Below are 23660 nucleotides of genomic sequence, written 5' to 3'. Positions count from 1 at the left end.
CTGGTTATTTGTTTTGTGCCTGATATCAACTACTTCCACCTTAAGTGTTTTTTTGTTTGCTTGTTGGTTTTTTTTTTTTTTTAGCCATAGACTAAGAGGAAGGACAGATAGGGAACTAATGAGATACTACAACAAATGAATTTCTGCCTCCAGAGAGATTTGCTAAATCAAATCTTGTGCTCTGAGTTCTCCAGAGGTATCCATCCTCCTCTGTTACTCTGAGGAGCTAGAATTTCATTTATACCTCTCTCCTTTGTACAAAGAAGCTGCAGGAAGTCACCCAGAGGTCACTGAGACATAAGGTTGAGACTGAAACATCCCCTCTCCAAAAGTCAAGTTGGATGAAGAGTTAACTGATTGCAGGAATTGGGAGAATAACATCGTTACAGAAGGAAAATGATTTAAATGGCTTTGTCTTTAATTTGCTTTCTCTCTCTTTTCTGTAACTTAGTTTATACATTCCCTTTGCTTCCATCTGTACACATCAAAAAGTATAATCTTTCCTTTAAGATCTCATTTAAATATTACCTCCTTGTGAAGTCTCTCTTAATCCTTAATCCCATCATAATTATATTTTCTCTTTCCTGTATTCCCAACGCACTTTGTATATCTGCTGTAATACTTATCAAAATCTACCTTGTAAAATGGAAAAGCATAAATGTGTCTGACTTCACCATTATTGTGTTTCTCAGTCTAATACTAGTACATCACAGCCTAATACTAGTACATCCTGTACAACCTTGAAACTCAAAAAATGCATATTAAATTAAAATGATTGCTAATATCACTGCCATCATACTTGAGTAGTATGAAGACTGGACATGTCAATAAAAAATATTTAAAGGTTGGGAGCTTTTAGAGAAATAGGACTTACAGAAACAGAAGGGAAAGGAGGACCTTTGGATTAGCTTCTTTGAAGTTAAGAAGGTTTTGGAAGAGAGAAAACATGCTCTATTATTTGCACTACTTCTGGTTCTTTCCTTTCCCTCTTTACAATGACAAGGGGGCCCTTCGTTCTTTCTTTGGCTGAATCCAAAGATGGCTGCATCTTTGCTCTGGATCATATTCTCTTTTTACCTCTTCAGAGAGTTATACCCATCAGTTATCAAAAGCAGGCTAAATTTTCTTATTTTTTTTTAATGCAGCGTGACTTCTGCCTATCATTTAATTACAAAGATATCATTTAATCTTTCCAGCAGCTTGAATAAGAAAAATAAAGAATACCATAAAAACAACTATCTCAAGTTAACTATTCTCAAATCTTCCTCTATCTCTCAGTTTCTGATATTTCTTAATATTTTTATATTTTTCATTGATACATTTTGAAATAATGGCAAAATTCACACATCTACATAGTTTTAATATCTTGAGCTGACTTAGTTTTAATATTTACCTATTTAACACCTATTAGAATATAAAAAACTTAAAAAAAAAAAGAAAGAAAGAAAAGAAAAAGTGAGACTATGAAAATACCAAATGCTGTGAGGATATAGAGCAACTGGAACTCTCCTAAATTCCTGGTGGGAATGCACATGGTGCAGCCACTTTGGAAAATAGTTGGTCAGTTTCATATACAGTCAAACATACACCTACCATATTACCCAGCAATCTCATTCCTAGGTATCTACTCAAAGGAAATGAAAACTTACGTTCACACAAAAACCTCTATGCAGATGTTTCTACTAGCTTTATTCTTAGTCACAAGAATTGAAAAATACCCAGATGTCCTTCAACAAGTAAATAGATAAACAAAGTGTAGTACATCCAGACAACAGAATACTATTCAGAAATAAAAAGGAATGAACTACTGAATCATACAATATAGATGAATTTTAAATGCATTTGGCTAAGGGAAAGAAGCCAGACCTAAAAGGCTTATATAATGCATGATTTCATTTATATAACATTCTGGAAAGACCGAAAAACCCTGGGGAGGAAAGCAGGTCGACGGTTTCCAGGGTCTGTAGGGGTGGAGAGAACGGATTTCTATTAGCATGTATCATAGGAGAATTAGGCAGGTGATAGAAAGTTTGTATAGGAAACTGTGGTAGTGGACACACAATTCCGTGCATGTGTTAAAACCTGTAAGAGTAGACGTTATATAAATTACAAAAGCCCACCAGGATGTGGAGATGAGAGTAGAATGCAGATTGTAACAAATGAATCTAAAAGTATTACGAATGAATCACATAACCTCACTGAAAGGAGTTAAGTACCCTAATTAGTAAATTTGTTTCTCATTGGGGTGTAGGTTAGAAATTCTGAAATAACTTTATTTGTGATCTACTTTTATTTGTATTGTTCAACAATAAGTGAATATATTATAGATAGTCAGAGCTAGGTTTCTCACTGGGAGAAAGAAGTTACAAATAAGGAAAGGGAATTTGTTCTGTGTCACTCAATTGGAGTCAGAGGTGTCAATATGGACTCATGCTCACTTATGGATGATAGATAAATATAGATGTGTGTGCATGCATTATATTTATATATAATTTTTCCTACCTCCATTGAAAGGGGCTACAAGCAGTGGGACCTCAGTAGCAATGCACATATCTAGCAATCAGATCTTGATTTTTAAGTACCATTCATTAATAAAAGGAACTAGGACTCTGTGGAGAACTAATTGATCCCAGGGCTTGAGTAGGGAAAAGAAAAGATGAGCCTAGAGCATCTGGTGGTGCTAATGTGCTTTAAATTTTTTTTAAAATAAATAAAAATAAAAAGGTATATCAAAAGGACACAGAAGCCATCCAGAACTCCCAAACTGAAACAACTTGAACAACAAAATAATGACAGCATTGAGTTATGACCCAAAGTAAAAACAAATGTTCATGAGCTCATACTAAGGACAATAGCTGAACAAATAAAGAAATGGGGTGGACTGGGGAGAGAAGTGACAACACTTTTCTTTCAGAAGAATTCAGATTATAAACAGAAGGAATGTGGGAAATAGAAAATCACCATAAGAACACCACAGTATCTTGCTGTGTAGGCAAGAAAAGAGCCACCAATGAGTGGGGGGAAGTTTAAACAGAAACACCCCAGAATATTACATAATGACAAAGGAAAAATTAGTAACTTTACTATGGTAAATACTGGCAGGCGTGACCTCAGCCAAAGGATCAAAGTTAACATCACCATACAGATCAACATGTGCTTTTTTTCCTACCCTAAACCCAATGTGGTTTTGTTTGTTTGTTTTGGTGGGGGGAGGTAATAAGATTTACTTATTTATTTCTTAGAGGAAGTACTGGGGATTGAACCCAGGACCTCATGCTATTTTGATAGAGAAAGCTACATTAGTAATAAAATGTCATTTGGTTTTGATTTGGTTTATAATAGTAAACATCTTTTCATAGCAACTTATTGCATTTCTACAGCACTTTAATAGTTCACAAAGCATTTCTCACATATGTATTATCTTTTCAATCCTCATCATAACTCTGTAACACTGACATGACCTTCTGCACTTTATAAAGAAACTGAAGTCTGGAAAGAATAAATGATTTGCCTCAGGTCAAATGGTGAATTAGTAGCAGAGCTGAGAATCACTCTCAAGTTCTCTGAATTCAAGCCCAAATTTCTTTCCCCAGAAATGATCTTAAAAATACTAGGACAGAACTGGAGGAATCACACCCCTCGACTTCAGATTATACTACAAAGCTACAGTAATCAAAATAGTATAGTACTGGCACAAATATAGACATAGATCAATGGAACAGGATAGAAAGTTCAGAAATAAATCTGTGCACTTACGGTCAATTAACCTTTGACAAAGGAGGCAAGAATATACAATGGAGAAAAGACAGTCTCTTCAATAAGTGGTGCTGGGAAAACTGGACAGCTACATGTAAAAGAATGAAATCAGAACAATATCTAACACCATATACAAAAATAAATTCAAAATGGATTAAAGACCTAAATGTAAGACTGGATACCATAAAAATCCTAGAGGAAAACACAGGCAGAACACTCTTTGACATAAATCACAGCAATATTTTTTTTTTGAAGCAGCTCCTAGAGTAATGAAAATAAAAGTAAAAATAAACAAATGGGACCTATTAAAACAGCAAAGGAAACCATAAACAAAACAAAAATACAACCTACAGAATGGAAGAAAATATTTGCAAATGACATGACTGACAAGGGACTAATTTCCAAAATATACAAACAACTCATATAGCTTAATATAAAAAACAAACAAACAAACAAAACAGAAACCCAATCAAAAAATGGGCAGAAGATCTAAATAGACATTTCTCCAAAGAAGACATTCAGATGGTCAACAAACACAAGAAAAGATGCTCAATATCATGAATTATTAGAGAAACGCAAATCAGAACTACAATGAGGTATCACACCAATCAGAATGGCTATCATTAAAAAGTCAACAAACAATAAATGTTGGAGAGGGTGTGGAGACAAAGGAACCCTCCTACACTTTTGGTGGGACTGTAAATTGGTGTAGCCACTATGGAGGACAGTATGGAGGTTCCTTAAAAAACTGAAAATAGACTTACCATATGATCCAGCAATCCCACTCCTGGCCATATAGCCAGAGAGAACAATAATTTGAAAAGACATATGCACCCCAGTGTTCATAGCAGCACTATTTGCAACAGCCAAGACATGGAAACAACCTAAATGTCCATTAACAGATGACTGGATAAAGAAGATGTGGTATATATACACAATCGAATATTACTCAGCCATAAAGAATGAAATAACGTCATTTGCAGCAACATGGATGCACCTAGAGATTATCATATTGAGTGAAGTCAGACAGATAAACACAAATATCATATATCATTTACATGTGGAATCTAAAAAAAAAATACAAATTCTATTTACAAACCAAAACAGACTCACAGACATAGAAAACAAACTATGGTTACCAAAGAGGAAAGAGCAGAGAGGGATAAATTAGGGGTTGGGAATTAACAGACACACAATACTGTATATAAAATAAACAACAAGGACCTCCTGTATAGCACTATATTCAACTTCTTATATAACATATAATGGAAAAGAATCTGAAAAGAAAAAAAAATACATGTATGTGTATGTATAACTGAATCACTCTGCTGCACACCTGAAACTTAACATCAGAAATGAACTACACTTCAATAAAAATTTTTTAAAAAAATACTAGGAATTATGATAAATGATTATAAAGAGCTCTATGTATATAAAGAGAATATTAGACTTTTTTAATTTACATATTTATATCTATTATATTTTTAATAGCTATTCATATATTCTAGAATATATATCATGAAAACATATATAATAGTTTATTCTATGTCATGTTTCTCAGAGGGTCCCTTGAACTCTGATAAGAAAACCCAGAGGTTTCAAAGGCCATACTGGAAACTTTTGTATGGCATTAGGAGAAATAAAGTATAATCAGAATCCAGGAATTAAACACTAAACATGCTTCATTCTGAGCTTAGGAAAATAGAGAAAAAAATCTGAAACTGTCTGCCCATAGGTAGAGTAAAGCAGATAAATGGGATATTAAAAATTTACAGAAATCAATTAGTAGGTTGACATTTTAAAACAGAATAATGCTCTTTTGTGATCATTCAGATCTGTTACTATGCTGCTAGTCTGTCTATTCATATTCTGCTGGCATGGAATCCTTGGTAATATATATCAGTGATAAACTCGAAGTACAGATGGAGTAGATATGATTATTGTACCACTTGCAAAACTTGGGTACCAGTATCTAAATCTGGGTGGAAGATTACCCTTTCTAGAAGGAACAGATATAAAACTGTCCTGTAATAAGTTAATGCTGAGTCATGGTCTTAACCGACTGTGACATCTTTCTTTTTTGATCTAAGTTACTGTCTTTATTTAAAAGAGATATTCAGTGAGATAAGTTAGTCTTGTCAGATTCTTGCCTTTTACTTTTCTCAAAATAATTCCCATGTTTAGGTGGTTGAAGGATAGAGCCAGAAGAAGTATCTCTTAGTTTCAGTATGGAGAAGAGGGATTAAACAGTACAGTTGAATAATTCACAGTTTTATAATGCATATGACAAAAGCAGAAAACATTTTTTATCATCAAAAGGCTCTGAACACAAATATCAATCTCTTTGCTCAGAAATAAAATTTAAAAGAAAGAATATAATCAATTATATACAGCAATTTTTACTGCATTAGGTATCAATACTGCTATCAACATTGTATTGTAGAAGGAACACCAGCTTCTATTCTATATCTGGGCTTGGTTGTAGAAAAGGTTAGGGCCAAAATACTGCCTTTTAAGTGAGAACTGGAGTTAAAATAGCACATTTCCTAAGTATTCTTTGTCACCTGACCCTGTGATCTTCCTCACTGACTCCAAATTAAGTCCTAAGAAGTTGAGTGTTTACCTTATGACCAGCACTTTGTTAGGTTCACTGCAACAGTGAGATTTTTTAAAATTACCATTTTGACACTTAAGTCTGCAGGGGAAATAGGCTGCTTTAACAGATGTTCTGATTTGGAAAGAGGTTGCCAAAATCCCTCCTGTTCCCACTGCTGATTTGTATATAAGATGTACCATTACGACAGGGTCAGGGCCTAAAGTTCAAGTATTATTAAGTATCATTAATTAATAATAAACCTCATATGAGGCAGACACTGCTGGCCCCACGGGATAAGATGAAGAGCAAAGAAGATATGTTTCCTGTCCTCACTGTGCTTACAGTCCGCTGGGGGAAAGCAGATAACCAAAGAAGCTTTTACAACTGTAGACAACAGTAACGTCTTTCTTTTAACTTTTAGTAACTCCTAGAATTCCAGCGTTTTTCAAACTGCAAGTCGCAACCCATTAGTGGGTCTCAAAAGTGCATTTTTAGAGTAATTTTTAAAAAGCAATAACAAAATTTTATGCACAAAAAGTAGAGAGAATAATGCAATGAGTCCCATATAGCCATGGCTCAGAGTTAAGAATTTATGAGAATTTTTCATTTTCCCACTTTTATTTAAAAAGTAAAAACAGGATAGTTAAAAATAAAACAGACCAGACTAGACTAGGATGGGCTACAAAATATGAGAGTATATTGCACATCCTAAGAATAAGTATTGTTTTATAAAACTGTCACCAGCAAAGCTCATTAACAATTCCCAGGAAATAAAAACAGAATATGGGTAATAAAGTCTTACCTTTTTTTTCCCCCTTTTCCTTTGCGTTTGGTTTAGTTTCACTTGCTCACAGGGGGCAGAGCGCAGAGGCCTCGAACCCTGTACTTCAGACCGAAGCTCCCGCAGCGCAATGGCGGCCAGGCGCGGGAGCTGGGCGGGCCGTGTGCAGAAGGCTGCGCGCGCAGCTCAACCCAGGCTGGTGGGCCGGGCGGTATGCTGAGTCGGTGCTTCCTGGGCTGCGGTCTGGGGCGCGAGCCGCGCAGCTCAGCTGCCCGAGGAGCTATCCCCTCCCTGCCCAGGAGATCCCTATAAGGCAGCCTCGCCCATGGAGAGCCTGTGCTCTGGGGTGGAGGCCTATACCTCTCCATTCTTTGCTCAAAGACTAAAACTTTCCTTTGCTTCTGAACCAAACCCGGTCTCGTTCTACTGGCTCCAAAGACAAGGGGCAGAAGGTCCCTTAGTGGGTACTGACTGGGGAGGGTCTGTAACAAAGCGTGTGTGTATGCACTGGGTTTGAGATAGAAAAAACGTCTAAGACACTGGCAAAAAGGAAAGAAGGAAAAGAAAGCCAGTGTATTCATTTGTATCCCTACTTCAAAAACAATGCTCTGTAAGAAGGCTTTGCATAAAAGATGACAATAACCAACAGAAACTGAGGACACAGCTAGAAAAAAAATTCCAGGATATACTTAAAATCTCAAAACAGAGAACTGGCTTACAAGATAGTATTTTCACCATTATAGAAACCACAATTACCCAACTAATGTTGACTAAGGATCTACTCTGTTCCAGGCAATATGCTAAGTGCTTGGGATATAGAAATAATTAAACACAGCCCTTCTTTCTCAGAACTTACTAGCGTATGGAGAAACAGCTGGGGAGAATAATTTACCCTCCACATAAAAGAATCAACACTTGAAAATACTCACCCCCCCCCGGTAATATACACAGTCATATGCATGTACAGCTATATTCTATTTTTGTTTATACTAATGAGCGAGCTCATATACATATGAATCAACAAATTTTTTTCATTAAATAACCTATCAGAAATATCTTTATAAATCAGTACATAAAAGGCTACCCCATTATTTTTGATGGCTATATCATGTGAATGTGTCATAATTTACCCATTTCCCTACTAAACAGGTTGTTACCTTAATTGTCCAAAGTGGCAACAAATCTGTATCTTTACACACCCTTGCTACCTTTTCTATAGGATAGATTCTTCAAAACAGTATTGTTAAATATGGTTGTTCTAGTATTTCAATACTGTCAAAATTTTTTTTGCCTTCCAGAAAATAATTGCTAATTCACATACCCACCAGCAATTTGAGTAACTATTTCCCCACACTATTACCAACATTGTATATTATTCATCCCGTATATTATTAAATTCAGTTTGATGATCACAAATATGTTTTAAAATTTTGCATTTCCTAAATTACTAGTGAGATTGTTCACCTTTTTATAAACTTACTGGCCACTATTCTGTAAGTGTCTTTTGTATATCCTTTTAACCATTTTTCTATCAGGTATTTCATTACTAATTTTGGGGGGGTTTTAGCTATTTGATATATTAGGCTTTTGTATATTACAAATATTTTTCTCTGTCATTTGTATTTTAGTTTTGGTTATGGTGATTTTGTAGAACTGAATTTTTTTTTTTAATTGAAGTACCATCAGTTACAATGTGTCAATTTCTGGTGTACAGCACAATGTCCCAGTCATGCATATACATACATTTATTTGTTTTCATGTTCTTTTTCATTAAAGGTTATTGCAAGATACTGAACATAGTTCCCTGTGCTGTACAGCAGAAACTTTTTAAAATCTATTTTTATACATAGTGGCTGAAGTTTTTTTTAATCTTTACATGAATGTATCTGTCAGTTTTGTTCTTTATGGCTTCTCATTTTTATATTTTGCTTAGGATGAATTTTACAAATGTTTACCTCTTTAATCTAACTGCAGTTAATTTTTTCTTTTTTTACTTTTTTTTTTTTAGAGAAGTTTCAGGTTCACAGCTAGCTGCAGTTAATTTTTGTGTGTAGAAAGAGGTGAGGAACTACCTCCCTGATTCTGACAGTGGTCAGTGGCTTGACAAACTTCCTGATACAATTTGTTTGAAATCTAGAAGACAACTCTGAAAGGCAGGATCAGCTCCACCTGAACCATACCGACTGCTGAATAGACCAAAAAAAAAAAAAAATCACTGGTATTATCAGTGCTATCGTTCTAGATACAGTTACAAGGGAGTCCACAAGTACATTATCAGAAACTCTCCAGAAGGTGGCATTTTTAGTAAATAATTTTGTGTTAATATGCTTTTATTATATGGTTCTCTTAATGTGATACCTGGGCAAAAAATCCACATATTTTATAAATGGTGGAAATAGGGAAATAGTGGGGAAAAAAAAGAGGAGGGAAAAGATGTGGAATGATATGGAAGATATCCCTTGCCTGCGTCCACTACAACTGAAAAAGTTTACAAACTTCATTTCCCAGCCTCCCATTCAACCAGGGTGACCATGTGACACAGCTCTGGGCAATAGATAAAAGCACAAGTCTTCTGAGAAAGGTTTCAAACTTTCCCAAAAGGGCAGAGGTGTCTGGTCCCACTCCTCTCTTTTCCTTCTCTGAATACAAATGTGATGTCTGCACTGCAGCAGCTATCTGTGTCTAGGAGGTAAGTAGCTAGGCTGCTTGCTAAAAGGGAGTGGCAACAGAAAGAACCTTTCATGATACAGGTAAACACCTACATCAGCCCTGGCCTGCTCACCTGGAGGCTTCTTGTGATGCAAAATAATTTTAAAATGTTATTTCTAAGTCACTGTTAGCTGGGTTTCCTGTAGCTGAGAGTATTTTTAATTGGTACGAATGGTGTGAGACCAATATTCTGGAAATAGTGAAATGAAACAGTTTTAATTCAAATTTCTAACTAATTCATTAATGAAATTATGATAAATTACTTTCTAAGGATTACTTTTTTGTAGATAAAAAAATCACAAAGGAACAATTTTAAATGGTAGAGTTTATTTACTATAATGATATATACGTATGCACATATACTATTTTAAAAATAAGCATGTAAACTATAATCATTATAAAACATAAGTTTGCCGTAATTTAATATTATCAGAGTAAAAGAGCAATGTATAGAAGTCAGTCTATCATTTTGCATTTACCTTTTAGAGTTAAAATACATAAAAGATTCAGTGCATTGTATTTTATCTGTTTCTGTTACCATCATTAGGTATAAATATCTTTAGGAATATGCCAACTTATAACTTACATTCAAATAACCAGTCTCTTAACAATTATTAAAGTACCATAAATCACCTAAAATAAGTAGTCTAAAAAAATAGTAGCCTAATTAAAACCCTGAGGAATTAAAATCTTTTTATGCAATAGTTTTGGTTAAGTGCAATTCCATGTTTGTACTACTTTATTTAAGGTCATACTTGGTAAGGCATAGTAAAAATAAAATCTACGTAAGTTATCATCTAAATCTATGTTTTGTTTCTTGCTACAAAGTTGTTTTGTTTCTCCAAAGAGTACTTTTTGCATGTCATTCTGGACCTCTTCACCACCTGCTGGCTTATTTGCTTTATATACAGTAGTTAAGATTTGTGCACTAAGCTGAGCTGCCCTTATATGGTGATCCAGACAAAATGTACCTGAAGAATTACATGCTAGAGAGTTCATGTCCGTGTTCAACCATGGCTTGGACAAACTGCTTGAAGACGCGATCCATGTAAGTGGACTGCCTTGGCCAGATTCCCTCCAGGAAACCAATATGGCCTCCATAAGAAGTAAGAACCAAAGCAACATTGGGGTTTTGCTTAGCAGTTTCTATTGGAATAGCTTGATGAAAAATGGGAGGGTAAGAGAAGAGAAGGAGAGAAAAATGTAGAATTATTACCAGTTTTAGTTAGGATAAATGTATGCCTTTGATTTCCATTCATTATAAACCAAAACAACACTGAACAAACAAATATTTGTAATGAGTAGGGCTAATGTAAGCCTGACTAATTTATATCAACAACTTAAATTCTTAAAACAGTTCATGTCCACAGTTATGTACTGAACCATTATTTTTGGAAGAATCAATCCAAGTGTTGAATCATTACACCAAAGTATAGACCCAGTCTTGCTTTGAGAAATTAAGTAATTCAAGAAATGGTGAATATTTACATTATGCTATAAGAGTTCCACTTAAGTATTACATCAAGGAAAAAAACAAATTAATCTTTTCACTTTTGTGAGAGATTTTGTATGGTTTTGGTTAACTTCACAAGAAATTAGATTCCTGAGGCCAACTAGTGGCTATATTAAGGATTCAAAATTATAGATATGATTTATAAAAACATATATAGATAGCAAAAAAAAAATGGCATTAAATACTCCCAAGTGGTAACAGAGTTTATCTTTGGATGGTAAAACATTGGTGATTATTTTTTTCTTTTTTTCTTCTCTGAATTTCTATTTATAGTCAGGAGAAAGAAAAACTTCATTTTGAAAATATAGTTGCTGTATTTAACTAATTCCTCAATAATGACAGTCTCTTCAAATGCTCCACAATATCTTTGCTGAGTAAAAACTTTAGAGGATATTAATTAAAGTTGTTTTATTTTTATTTCCCCCCAGGCTTAGAGTTCAAACAGTGAAAATGTTTTTATTTAAGATCTATACTAGATCACAACCTGGCATGAGAAGTGTTTTGATTTCGGATACTGCTAAATCTTATATCCCTAAGTAAGATAATGTGACTGATGCAATTAGACCTTCATATCCTAAACAGAGTCTTAGGGGTAAATGAGTTCATTAAAGGTAAGATCTGCCTCTTCCCATACCCTTCCAATGAAGGAAAGGAAGCTGACACACTATAGGTTCCAAGACAGAGCTGCTGCTGGGCCCAAACTGCTTGTTTAGATGATGCTCTACATTGAACCCCTCACAACATTCCTTGAAGAATAAACCTAGAGACCCTAAGTCAAGGCCTAGGAAGCCAAGTCCTTGTCCCAAAGGAGTCCTAAACTCAAATCCTTATCTAGCCACACTTAACAACAAACATCTATCTTGGGACTGGGTGTGAGAAGCAGATGAAATGAAAGAGACTATTTTTGCTTTTCCTTTTTCACCTTACATTAAGGGCTTAGATTTACAGTGCTTCATTTGCCTCTAACAGAATTACTAAGAACCCTAATTTCACACTCTGGACACACTCAGGAATTTCTAGCACACTGATAGCTACAGCCATATCAGAAAAACAAAAGGCTGGGCCACATTCAAGTCATGTGAAAGACGCTGGCTGCCTGAGCTCTCAGAATGCACACAATTGTCCACTATTTCAATGTGGCGATTTTAAGGGCTTGGGAAAGAATAAGAAATGAGTTTAAACTTCCATCGAGCGAGTCAAGTTAAATGCTGGGAAATTTTTGTTGGTGGAAGAAGGGTCCGTGAAATATAAAAATAGATGGAGAAATACTAGACTTCCTTCGTTAACCCAACGAAAACAGGCTAAACAATCTCTGTATAATTCAGCTGATACCCAAGTTCACAGTTTAATTTTCTGATTTGCAGTCAAAGACCAAAAGCGCTAGCTATCTAAACTTACCTGTGATTTAATCATAAATCACACAATAAAATGATATCCCCTAGAGAGATGGTAAGTGATTTTTTTTTAAAAAACATACTTTGGGGATTTTCTGAAATTTTGACAATACATACTGTGCTGTGTTTGTAGTCAAAATAATTTTTTTAAATGAAGTACTTGGAGAAAATGTTTTTAAAATTAATATGGGGGTAAGTATGGAGAAAAAGTTTTATAAAAAGCTTTGTGAAATTTCATTAGAAATAAAATCAGAGGTCAAGTCTACTTACCTTAAGATAGTATGATATACTTTTAGGAATCTTATTTTGCTTTAATGTATGAACACATGCATATGTATCTGTTACAAAATTCCACATTTCTTGAATTAAGAGAGCAAGGAAGTTAATTTGGGCATAATTTTCTCTTTAACAGTATCCAAGAGGAAAACATTGTTTCCCTTCAAATATAACCTTGTAGTCCAAATGTGCTACACTCATTGAAATATTCAAGGACATCATATTAATAAAGTCTCGAGCTCTCCTCTAGGTTAAAAGGGGAGAAAGAATTTCAAAGCCTTCTGTATAAGAACCTCAGGAAGAAAAGACAAGTGATGACAATGTTCTCTTGAGGCAAAGATACTGTAACATAGTTTGTCCAAACAGTTATTTGATAAGAAGGAAAGGTTATAAAAATGAGGACAAGTAAAATATTGAGAGTCATAATTTGTTCTAAGACTCTCACAGTAGACTGGATAAGGGTCTATTGAAAATGTTTAAAGCGATTAGATACTAAATTATGAGTATCTAGCTATTTTTATTTTCTGTTTATCAAAGTGGAAAACATTAAATGACTGACATTTTATTTCTTACCACTGTGTTTTCCTAAAAAGAACAATATTTTAAAACAGTTAATTCACATTAAAATATATACAAAGATGTTAATTTTACCATGCCTGGGTGAAAACACATCATCCACAGAATTCAGACACAACACTGGAATCCCTACTGATTTCAGTCTGCGATTTGGACTGGCATCCGTATAGTAATCGTCGATTGTTGGGTAGCCAAACATGACTGAAGTGAATCGCTTATCAAATTCTCTGATGGATTTAGCCTGAAAAACAAAAACCAATTATATTTATTCTTTTAATCAAAAAAGGAAATAAAAGTATTACATAAAGTTTCTGTCCTACCTTCATGACATGATCCATGTCAATTTGTTTGACAAACATATGCCGGTGCCTGGGACAAAAGAATTTCAAAAGTAAAAAATTAAGGTCATTCCCATTTCACATAAACCTAAAATACATAATAATAAGTAGCAACTTAGCCCAGAGCCTAAAGTTGTTACTCTATAAATATTTACTTAATCAGACATGGCAGGACTACCTTGATATTTGTCCTGAAGACATTTTTTAAAAGTACTTTTTCTTAATTGAGGAAGAATGAACCAGTTCTGTAATAATAAACAAAAGTCCTGTTTCAATAACAAACTGTACTACACATTGATGCCATTGTACCAAACTGGCCAAAAAGGCCTTACTTAAGCCAGAGCTTTCAACTGGGTAAATCAACTGATACTTATCTTACTTTTTAAATTGCTATACTGAAAATTAGAATTTACATTTTTTGCATACTTATTTTAAAATATTGATCATTTTTCTTATATAACCCATATTTTAATTCAAATCATTATCTTCACTTTTCTTGCAACTGTCCCCCATTTCATTGACCACAAGTAATTAATGATATGATTCTGTAGTATTTTTAGCAATATTTTATAATCAACACCTGTAATTTAACAAATAGGTTAAGTTTAATCCAATGTTTCATGTCAACTTTTGGGATAACTATGGTTTTCAATTAAGTCATGCACAAATTAACTGTACTTTTTATTTCAGAGCTTATATTTAAACTTGTCAATTCACTTAAAAATGCATGGTAACAGTCACCAAAAAATAAACAGAAGCATCTCCATGTTCTTTGTTACCATACCATTTAACTGTTAAAAGATAAAAAATTTCAGAAAAACTAATGCAAAGACGGTATTTTGGTAATGTTAACAACGTGAGACTGAGAATATCCATCTTTTAGAGGCATTCTCTTATGCCTCTAAAACATAATATGTTCACAAGCATGTGCTCAAAAAATCATATTTATTATTCAGCTCTGAAAACACTACATTACTTACTACCTAGGAGGGAATTAGGTATTGATAAGATTAGCAACAAGTAGGAAATCCAGGGAAATAGCCTACGTTACTCAACACATTTGATACCAATGTTTTTATTTTTTTAGAATAACTTAAGTGATGGAACAGTGATCTTCAAAGTGACACATAGCCTAGAGGTTGTACAAGGTAATTCACTGGAGTACAGAAAGAAACCATTAGAACTTTTTGGAATCTATATTGTTAGCTTATACTTAAAATCTTTTTATTTTTGTATATATTGACAACAGATAGAATATTTTGGTGCAGTAGTACATGCATATTAACATACATATAAACATACATATATTAGCAGTGTTATGCTTGAAAACATTTTACTGTTGTGGCAGGTAATCCAAAAATTTGGAGACATCAGGTGTTAAAGATGACTCACTTATTAACAGAAGACTGGAGGCAAGTTGTCAAATAATAATTAAAAAGCAGCCAGTTCAGTGGCTTCTCCAATGACTCCGAGCAAGCAAAAGTATTCCAACCAACTGAAAAAGTTGCAGCTGCCTTCAAAGGAGTTTTTGGCCCGATTTTGCCCAGGTAATTTAAAAGCAGCATTCTAAAATAAGAAAAAACAGGACACTCAGTGATGAATTTGCCTTCTCTCTCAAGACACACCCATTTCTAACTGTGGACTTTAACTATGGAGAAGAAAAATATACACCAGTGTTTAAGTTCTTTGTCTTGGAAAACCATGCAAATATCTTCATTCTTTCCTTACATTCATAGACTTATTTACCTTGCAGCCAGCTATATTGAGAATGGATCAAAGCATACAGTTATTATTCACATGTGTATCTTTCTATGAAGTAGAACTAGAAAACTCTACTGTAGAGTGGTTTTCTTTTTTTCAAAATGACATTGGGGATTTATTAAAAATTTGCAGTTCCCTGAGCCCGAGCTTCCAGTTGAGCATTTAACTTACTGTATGAGGGTTGTTTTAGGCAAATTTAGGCAAAAAAGGCCACATAGTAAATGTTCTTAGTTGCAACTACTTAACTCTGTGATTGTAGTTCCAAAGCAGCTGTAGACAATACATGAATGAATGGACATGGCTGTGTCTCAATAAAACATTACACGTGGACATTGAAATTTGAATTTCATACACTTTTCACATGTTATTAAATAGTTCTTTTTTTGGTTCTTCCAACCATTAAAAAATATAATAACCATTCTTAGCTCTTGCACTGTACAAAAACAGCTGGCCAGATTTGTCTTCCGGTCTGTGGTTTGCCAACCTGTGGCATAGATGACAGATCACAGGAGTGGTTTTCAAATGTGGCTGCACATTGAAATCACCAGAGGAGTTTTTAAAACTGTTATAGATGCCTGGGTCTCACCTCCAGAGATTCTGAGTAATTGGTCTGGGTGGCCATTCTAGTTGCCTACGCATCCTTGCTCTGTACAGCAAGTCTCTCTCTAAGGGTCCCGAGTCTAGTTAGACTTTCTGAATTGTGGCAGAGCAATTGGCCCCTAAAATCACTTGTTTCCTCTTCCTACCTCTCCTGTTGTTTGTCCTTCTCTCTTATCACATATTTTCCTCCTGCTCAATGTTCCTGATTCTATTCTAGTTCTAGTTTGGTAAGAGGGACAAGAATACAGTTTAACGTATGGCTAACGTCAGAAATCTAAGTCTGACATTGTGAACTAACAGAAAGGATCATGATCTAAATTCTGTTTCTCATAATTTCCATTCTTTATTTCTCCAATTGCCCAGGTTCTGAAATAGAAGAAATGGGCAAAAATTCTCTCCAATTCTTTTTTTTCTAACCCAAATGGCTTGCAGAGTGAATGTGATGAGGTTAGGGAAATGAAATACTGACTGAATATTTGATGATATTTAGGAATTATTGTTAGTTATGTTTAGGTGTTGTTGTTTTTCCCTCCAAGAGACCCCCTGTTAGAGATACTTACTGAAATCTTTATACAAGATGTCTGAAAATTATTTAAAAATAGTTGGAAGGGTATGGGTGGGTGGTGATACTGACAAAGTTATCCTTGAGTTGATAGATACTGAAGCTGGGTGATGAATATATATTCTTTTTACTTTTATATGTATTTGGAAGTTTCTATACATTTTTAAAGCTAGTTTACCAACTCATCGGAAGACTGGAATCTGACTGTGTCTCGAGCAGTGGGGACTCCTGGGAGAGACTCAGTTCTGGCTCAAAACCCTGATTTGGCCCCAGGCATCACAGGCCTGGGGATTACCCCGTCTGGAGCAGGGAGGGGTGCTGGGCATACGGATCTTCGACAGACGCTTTTGTGTGTTCCATCTCCAAAAGAAAAAAAAATGTGTTGAGCGGTGAAAGACACCCGAGTGGTAAACCCACTTGGGAACGCGTCACAGTGCTAGGCAGCTAAAAAGGGTGCTCCCTTCGAACAACTTACAAGACATTAATATTCAGCCAGCTGCAAAGGCTAATGGTCAAGTTCTGCCTTCAGGCACTGAGGCCTCAATTCGACATGAATAGGCATTTCCCAGGAGCTTCTGAATAGAGAATCTGGGCCTGTTTATGTAAAGTTTGGCCTTTAAAAAGTCAAGAATTTATACGATTAAGGGGAAAAAAAGTTCGGATGACACGCTGTCCTTTAAGGTTCTCATTATGGCACAAAAGAAAGAGAAGCAAAATACTGTCCTTGAAGCACAATCCACAGATTCTGCCTGGGTTTTCTGTGCTGATTCGGATTTCTTGCTTTAGTAGGTCAAGTCAGACCTTCCATGCTAATGGAAAAAACGTATTCTTTTCTTCTTAGTTTTATGTTTATCAAGAATCTAAAAAGCTGTGGTTAAAGCCTATTTTTCAGAGTCTATCATTTATAAAGCTGCTCATTTTCAAGTAAATATGCTTCTGAGATGTTCTGAAAGTCAAAATGGCAGATAAATCGATTACAAAATTAAGAAAAAATATCAATTTTTTATCTCACGGGTTTGCCAATTTTGGACAATGGTTTAGGTAATCTAAGCATAGCAAAATGTCATGTAATAAAAGTTTTGAATTTTATTAAATTCACTGTTACTAGAACAAAAAATATAAACAATTAGTAGTAGAAATGAGCCTAAATACATACATGGCATTAAAAATTCCCCCAAAACCCCTATGCTGGCAGCACAAATTATGATATTCACTTGCTTAAAATAACAGCTGGAGTAGTGGGTTACAAACAGAATTTCACAGGTTCTAGGAGAGCATTCCAGGGTAGGTCCATCTGCCCAGCATCAAAACTAAGCAAGACAAGAACAAGAAGACCAGCATCTAGGGGAAAAACTAACTCGAAGGTCTCTTCAGTTGGAGAGAGCAATAAGCGATTATCTCCATGACCAGAATGATGAAAGTCATGGGACGAGTTCAGCTTTCTGAACAGCCCTGGAGAACGTGGGGATGGGGACAGGATGGCTGAGAACACATCAGGGGACCTGAAGGTCAATGTGGCTGCCGCCGCATGAGGGAAATCAACCCCATGGGAGTCAGACAAGCCTTCAGGCTCACCAGACCCCAAGGACCCCAAAGAGGTACTTGTATCCTTCTCACCACAGAGACCAGTAGTCCAGGAAAATATTTAAATTTTCCTGAATTAATCCCTTCCTTCATTTAACCATGCGTGGTAAAATACAATCAAAATAAACATTTGTTTTTAAATGTCCATGTAGCTTACAGTGATATGAAAGAGGCATTCACTAAGCCCACTTCCCTCCCAGACATTCGAGAAAGGAAAAACCTTACCCTCCCATGGAAACCCCTGCTGCCAGGAAAGGAGCATAAGGGTACAGGCTGTGTACGTGGTGAATGACTGCCTCCAAGTCTTCAGTGTTAGCACAGCAGTAAGTCCTTGGCGTCTGTGAGCAATGATAGGTAAAGCACAAGAATTAAAATGGTGAGGTTAACCGTTTGTATTATGCAAAAATGTAAAAAAGAGCGAGAGAGCTCTTTTTATAAGAAAGAGAGCTCTTTATATAAGAAAGTGACCTTTGACGTACTGTGAGTCACAATAATTTATCATTTTCCTGGCTTGCAGCACACACATATGCCATCTTGAGTCAATGCTATTCGAGTTGGCATCAACAAAGGGCTCTGATCATGCAAAGAAGCCTTGATGGAAATGGGGCAACACCAATACAAATACCTTAAACAGATACGCAGTATCCTACTCAAATGTGTCTCTAACTAAAGAAGAATGGAGTCAATTTATGAATAAAAAGTGGCAAATTAATACTTTCATAGGAAAAAAGAAAACTTTATGCCTGACAAAGCCAATGTAATGCTTATTTAAAAAAACACACAAGCAAGCAAACAAAAAAGGTTTTCCAATAATGCCTCAAAATACTTAAATTGCGGCTCCTCTCTGACTGGGGAACTGTTTTCTCTATCCTGAGTGCTGTCTACCAATGAAGGAGTGTGATTTTCTGGTACTGCCTTCACTCTAGACAAAAGCAACATCCAATCTGCTTTATTAATTAAATATTTTCCTTTCAATAATATTTCCATATAGTCCCAGCTGCGCTACACTGAAAACAGACACTTAAAATGTTAAAATATGTAAAGCTGATTATGCCTCAATACATAATGCATTAAAATAAATGGTTTTCATGTGAATTTCATTAATAAGGGCTCTGTTTCCAGCAGAAAAGCTTCACAGATGCTTTTATTTGAGATCTGGGAGCAGAAGGCAATCCTGTCTGTACAATATATGTGAGAGTGTGTGTATGAATAAAGTATATGTGAGATAAAATAATAAGAAATTTAATAACAGAGAAATCTGATAACATTATCCTCATAAAAATACTAAAACCAGAGAAAATAGTAAAGCATATATTTTATATTTACCTATGGACTATATCTAACATCCTTTTTTAAAAATGTTTTACTTACTTATTTTTAATTTTGTTTTGTTTTTGAAGGGGGAGGTAATTAGGTTTATTTATTTACTTATTTTAATGGAGGTACTGGGGATTGAACCCAGGACCTCATGCATGCTAAGCAGGCACTCTACCACTGAGCTATTCCTTCCCCCTAATTTAGCCTTAATCACCTTCCAAAAAGTAGAGAAACTGATTTCTCCTTATCCTGAAAGAGAATTTTCTTGTCCTGATTTAGAAGTCATCTGTTTTAAAATGCAAATTTCATTAACAAACTTTTTTTGGATCTAGAAACAAATTAAAATTCACCCTGTTAAAAAAATAAAATAAAATAAAATAATAAATGAAATAAAATTCACCCTGTTAATCAGGTAGTCTGACTCTCCCTAGCTATTCTGGGAGCAGATTAATTTGCTAATCTGCAGAAACAACCATAACCCAGAACCCTTCTCTCAATGCCTGCCTCATTCATATCCCATACTGAACCAAGCCGGGTCGTGAAAAGATTTTAGTTTCCTGTCCAGAAAAAAAGAAAATTGAAAAAGACACACAAATGCCTTTTAAAAATCATTTACATTTCACATTTACTTTATTGTAATGTCTTGATAATCGTCCAGAGCCTAGAATATTTCATCTTCCAGTCTTCTCTCAAGTATTTAATCATCTGTACTCAAAAATTTGGTAAGATGCTGCTTAAATGAACTCTGTGATTCTTGTGTGGTTGGAAGCTGTCCCAAAAGGAATAATCCTCGTACAATAGGACTAATTATGCTTTTTAACTGCTCTCCATTCACAGTGTGTTTTTGTTGTTGTGTTGCTTTGTTTTTATTCCATCCATTCCCCGTCCATTACTTAGTGAGCTGCCCAAAGCATTCGTAGGAAAATTGATCTTACTTTTGGAAACTGAATTTGTTAAATAAGGTGTCAGAGAAAACAAAAGCGTGCACGTGTAAGTAAAACCACCATTTTAGTGAGTAATCATTTCACCTACATTGACAGACATATAAAATGACAAAGTGTCTAAACTGCCTGGGAATGTGCTAATTATTTAAAATAACCAACCACAAAACAAAGGGCCCTAGAAAATATCCTGGCCAACTCTGAGGCCAAGACAGCCTATGTGCCATGTTCCGCTAGCGTTCTAGATGGTGACCACATACGCTCATGCAGTCATGCTACAAAGCTACACCAGTAAACGAGCATTTTCGTTAGTGGCTTAGAGCAGGTCAGCCAGGCAGACAGGAGTTCGCAGCCCAAATCCAGGGACTACTCACCACCTTACAGGGGTTTTCAGCCCTGCCTGCATATTAGACTAACGGGAGAGTGTCAGAACAAATTACAGACACCTGGACTCCACCCCCGACCAAATGAATCAGAATTTTTGGGAAATAGCATCCAGGGATCAGGATTTTTCAGAGCTTCCCAGAGGATTCTGCTGTGCAGCCAGGGCAGAGAACCAACTGCTTGAAGGCAATAAAGAAACAGGATGAGAGCTGAGCCAAGACAGGAAGAGCCTGCAGTGACAAGAATGATGAAACCTACCGAGAGTGACTTGGGAAGAGGGAAGTCTAGTTCCACGGGGATTCTTTGTAGTGCACAGAGAAGTACTGCTAAACATCCTGCCAGCTATTACATTATTATTGATCCTAACATTCTTTATTTACTTAAACCTTCTTTTATTTGAAAATTGTTTAAATATAGAGAATTATACGATCCTTCATGTACGTACCACTGACAACAGTTGATATTATTGAACTGGACCCATCAGTGTTAGGAGAAAATTCTAAAGGATTCAGTGCATTCACACCTGCATCTGGCTGACAACCTTCCTGGGTTTGTTCTGATGTAGAGGGAGAGGTTATTTTGGGAGCACTTCAGAAAGGGGAGACTTGGGTGGGACACAATGGTGTTTGGTAGGAAGATACTGGGTGTGGGAAAGGCAGTGCCTGAAAGTCAGTCTGACAACTGAGTGGTACCCTGGCTGGCCCTGTGCTATATGCTCCTCCTCCCTCAGGCCATTAAAGTCCTTAATCCCTTCTGAATACCTCCTTCAGAAAACAGGGCCCAGGAGGGCAAAGAGCCCTATATCCCTCCTACCTCATTAGCTTCCAAGAAAAACCTAAGGTGGAAAAGCTCAGTAGGAAACAACAGCAGATTTCTCTAGATGAGTCCTTAATTAACCACCCAAGGAATCAGAGACTGAGACATGATCCCTCTCTTAGAAAACCCTCTTTATCTCCACCCCCAGATTTTGGCCTAATTTGACTTAAAGCCAGAGCTGAAATGTAAAGACACTGGACAGCCTGAGTTCCTGCCCTAAGAGCATTAATCAGCTTTATGACCTCAGGCTTGTCACCCCCTTCTCCAGATGCCTCCTCATCTATTAAATGAGGTTTTTAGGATTAAGGGACCCCTGAAGCAGAGCTACTTAAAGTGCCAGTCCAGGGTGAGATAAGGGGCTGGCGTCAGAGTGTACGAGAAAAGAAATAATCAGCTCACCTCTGCAGTGGGTTGGTGCTGAAATTGGTTTACGTTCTCTCGCAGTCCCTCACACTGTCAGAGGTTGGTGTCAGAAGGCTGGAGAAGTGGAATTTGGCCCACAAACCACATTTGGAGCAGTACCACTTTAAAGTATTTTCTGGCTTCTGCTCCACTGTCCGGGCCCCCTCCCCACACTAGCTAAACTAGCTCTGACTTGAAATGGAAAGTCCCTGAAGGACGCTTTTCTTTTAAACAGCTTTGTGAGACATGATTCACGTACCATATAATTCACTCCTTTAAGATGTACAAATCAGTGAGTTGTTTCTTTTTTTTAGTATATTCAGAGTATGCAACTATCACTACAATTTTAGAACATTTCCTTAACCCCCCTCAAGAAAACCCAATCATTAGCAGTCATCCCCTCTCCCTTAGCCCTAGGCAACCATTAGTCTGCTTTCTTTCCATCTCCACAGATTTGCCTATTCAGAATACTTCATATAAATGAAATCATACAAAATGTAATCTTTTGTCTGGCTTCTTTCACTTAGCATAATGTTCTCAGGGTTCACCCATGTTGTAGCATGCATCAGTACCTCATTCCTTTTTTAATGCTGAATAATGTTCCATGGTATGGCTGCACTGCATTTCATTTAGTCATTTGTCCATTGATGGACATTTGGGTTCCTTCCATCTTCTGGTTATTATGAATAATGCTGCTATAAATATGTATGTACAAGTTACTGTATGAACATACATTTTCATTTCTCTGGTGTATATGCAGGAGTGGAACTGCTGGATCATACAGTAACTCAATGTTTAAGTTTTTTTTTTTTCCAGTGTTTAAGCTTTTGAGAAACTGCCAGACTATTTTCCAAAGTGGCTAGGAGGGTTTTCTGGTGAGGTTTTGGGACACAGAAGTCTACATGACCTTATAACTAAAAGGAAAGGGACCCTTATGTAGAAGCTTTCAACAAATTCAACTCTGGCTGAGATCTTTGCAGATTATCATTCCTAAACTAAGCCGGAAACATGACAGTTCACAAGGTAATCATAAATATTAAGGAGTTTGGGATAACTTGGATTCCTGGATTCCTATCCTTGAAAACCAATCTTCAGAGAACAAGCAAAGGCATCATCTACTTCGAGGGCTCCAAGAACCCTGCAGAGATGTCTGAGGATCAGTCTACTGAGACCAGGACTGTCTTTTATAGCTAAGAGCCCTAGGGAGGGCAACATGCAGTCTTCTCGCTTCCTAGCAAGGTTTTTGGCTTTCTCTCAATAGTGAAATGACTAATTGCAAATGAGGGCAATATGGTAGTGGAAAATTTCTGCTTTCTTATTCTGCTCTGCAGGAGCCACAGCAATCCCTATAAAC

At 36.0% G+C, this 23660-nt stretch overlaps 1 protein-coding gene across 1 annotated transcript in view; it reads right to left on the bottom strand.

Annotated features, from left to right (window-relative positions):
- Window positions 1–10149: 10149 nt before the first annotated feature.
- Window positions 10150–23660, bottom strand: part of ABHD3 (abhydrolase domain containing 3, phospholipase) — a 31918-nt gene continuing 18407 nt past the window's right edge. The window contains exons 5-9 of the mRNA XM_006205114.4: window positions 18672–18784; window positions 15332–15505; window positions 13922–13970; window positions 13677–13842; window positions 10150–11000 (exon numbers count right to left, since the gene is read on the bottom strand). Coding sequence (XP_006205176.2) covers window positions 10822–11000; window positions 13677–13842; window positions 13922–13970; window positions 15332–15505; window positions 18672–18784 — 681 coding nt within the window. The 3' untranslated portion in view covers window positions 10150–10821. The remainder of the gene's footprint in view (window positions 11001–13676; window positions 13843–13921; window positions 13971–15331; window positions 15506–18671; window positions 18785–23660) is intronic.

The sequence above is a fragment of the Vicugna pacos genome, chromosome 24, assembly GCF_048564905.1.
Source record: "Vicugna pacos chromosome 24, VicPac4, whole genome shotgun sequence".
NCBI lineage: Eukaryota > Metazoa > Chordata > Mammalia > Artiodactyla > Camelidae > Vicugna > Vicugna pacos.
This window is presented reverse-complemented; position numbering and strand designations above follow the sequence as displayed.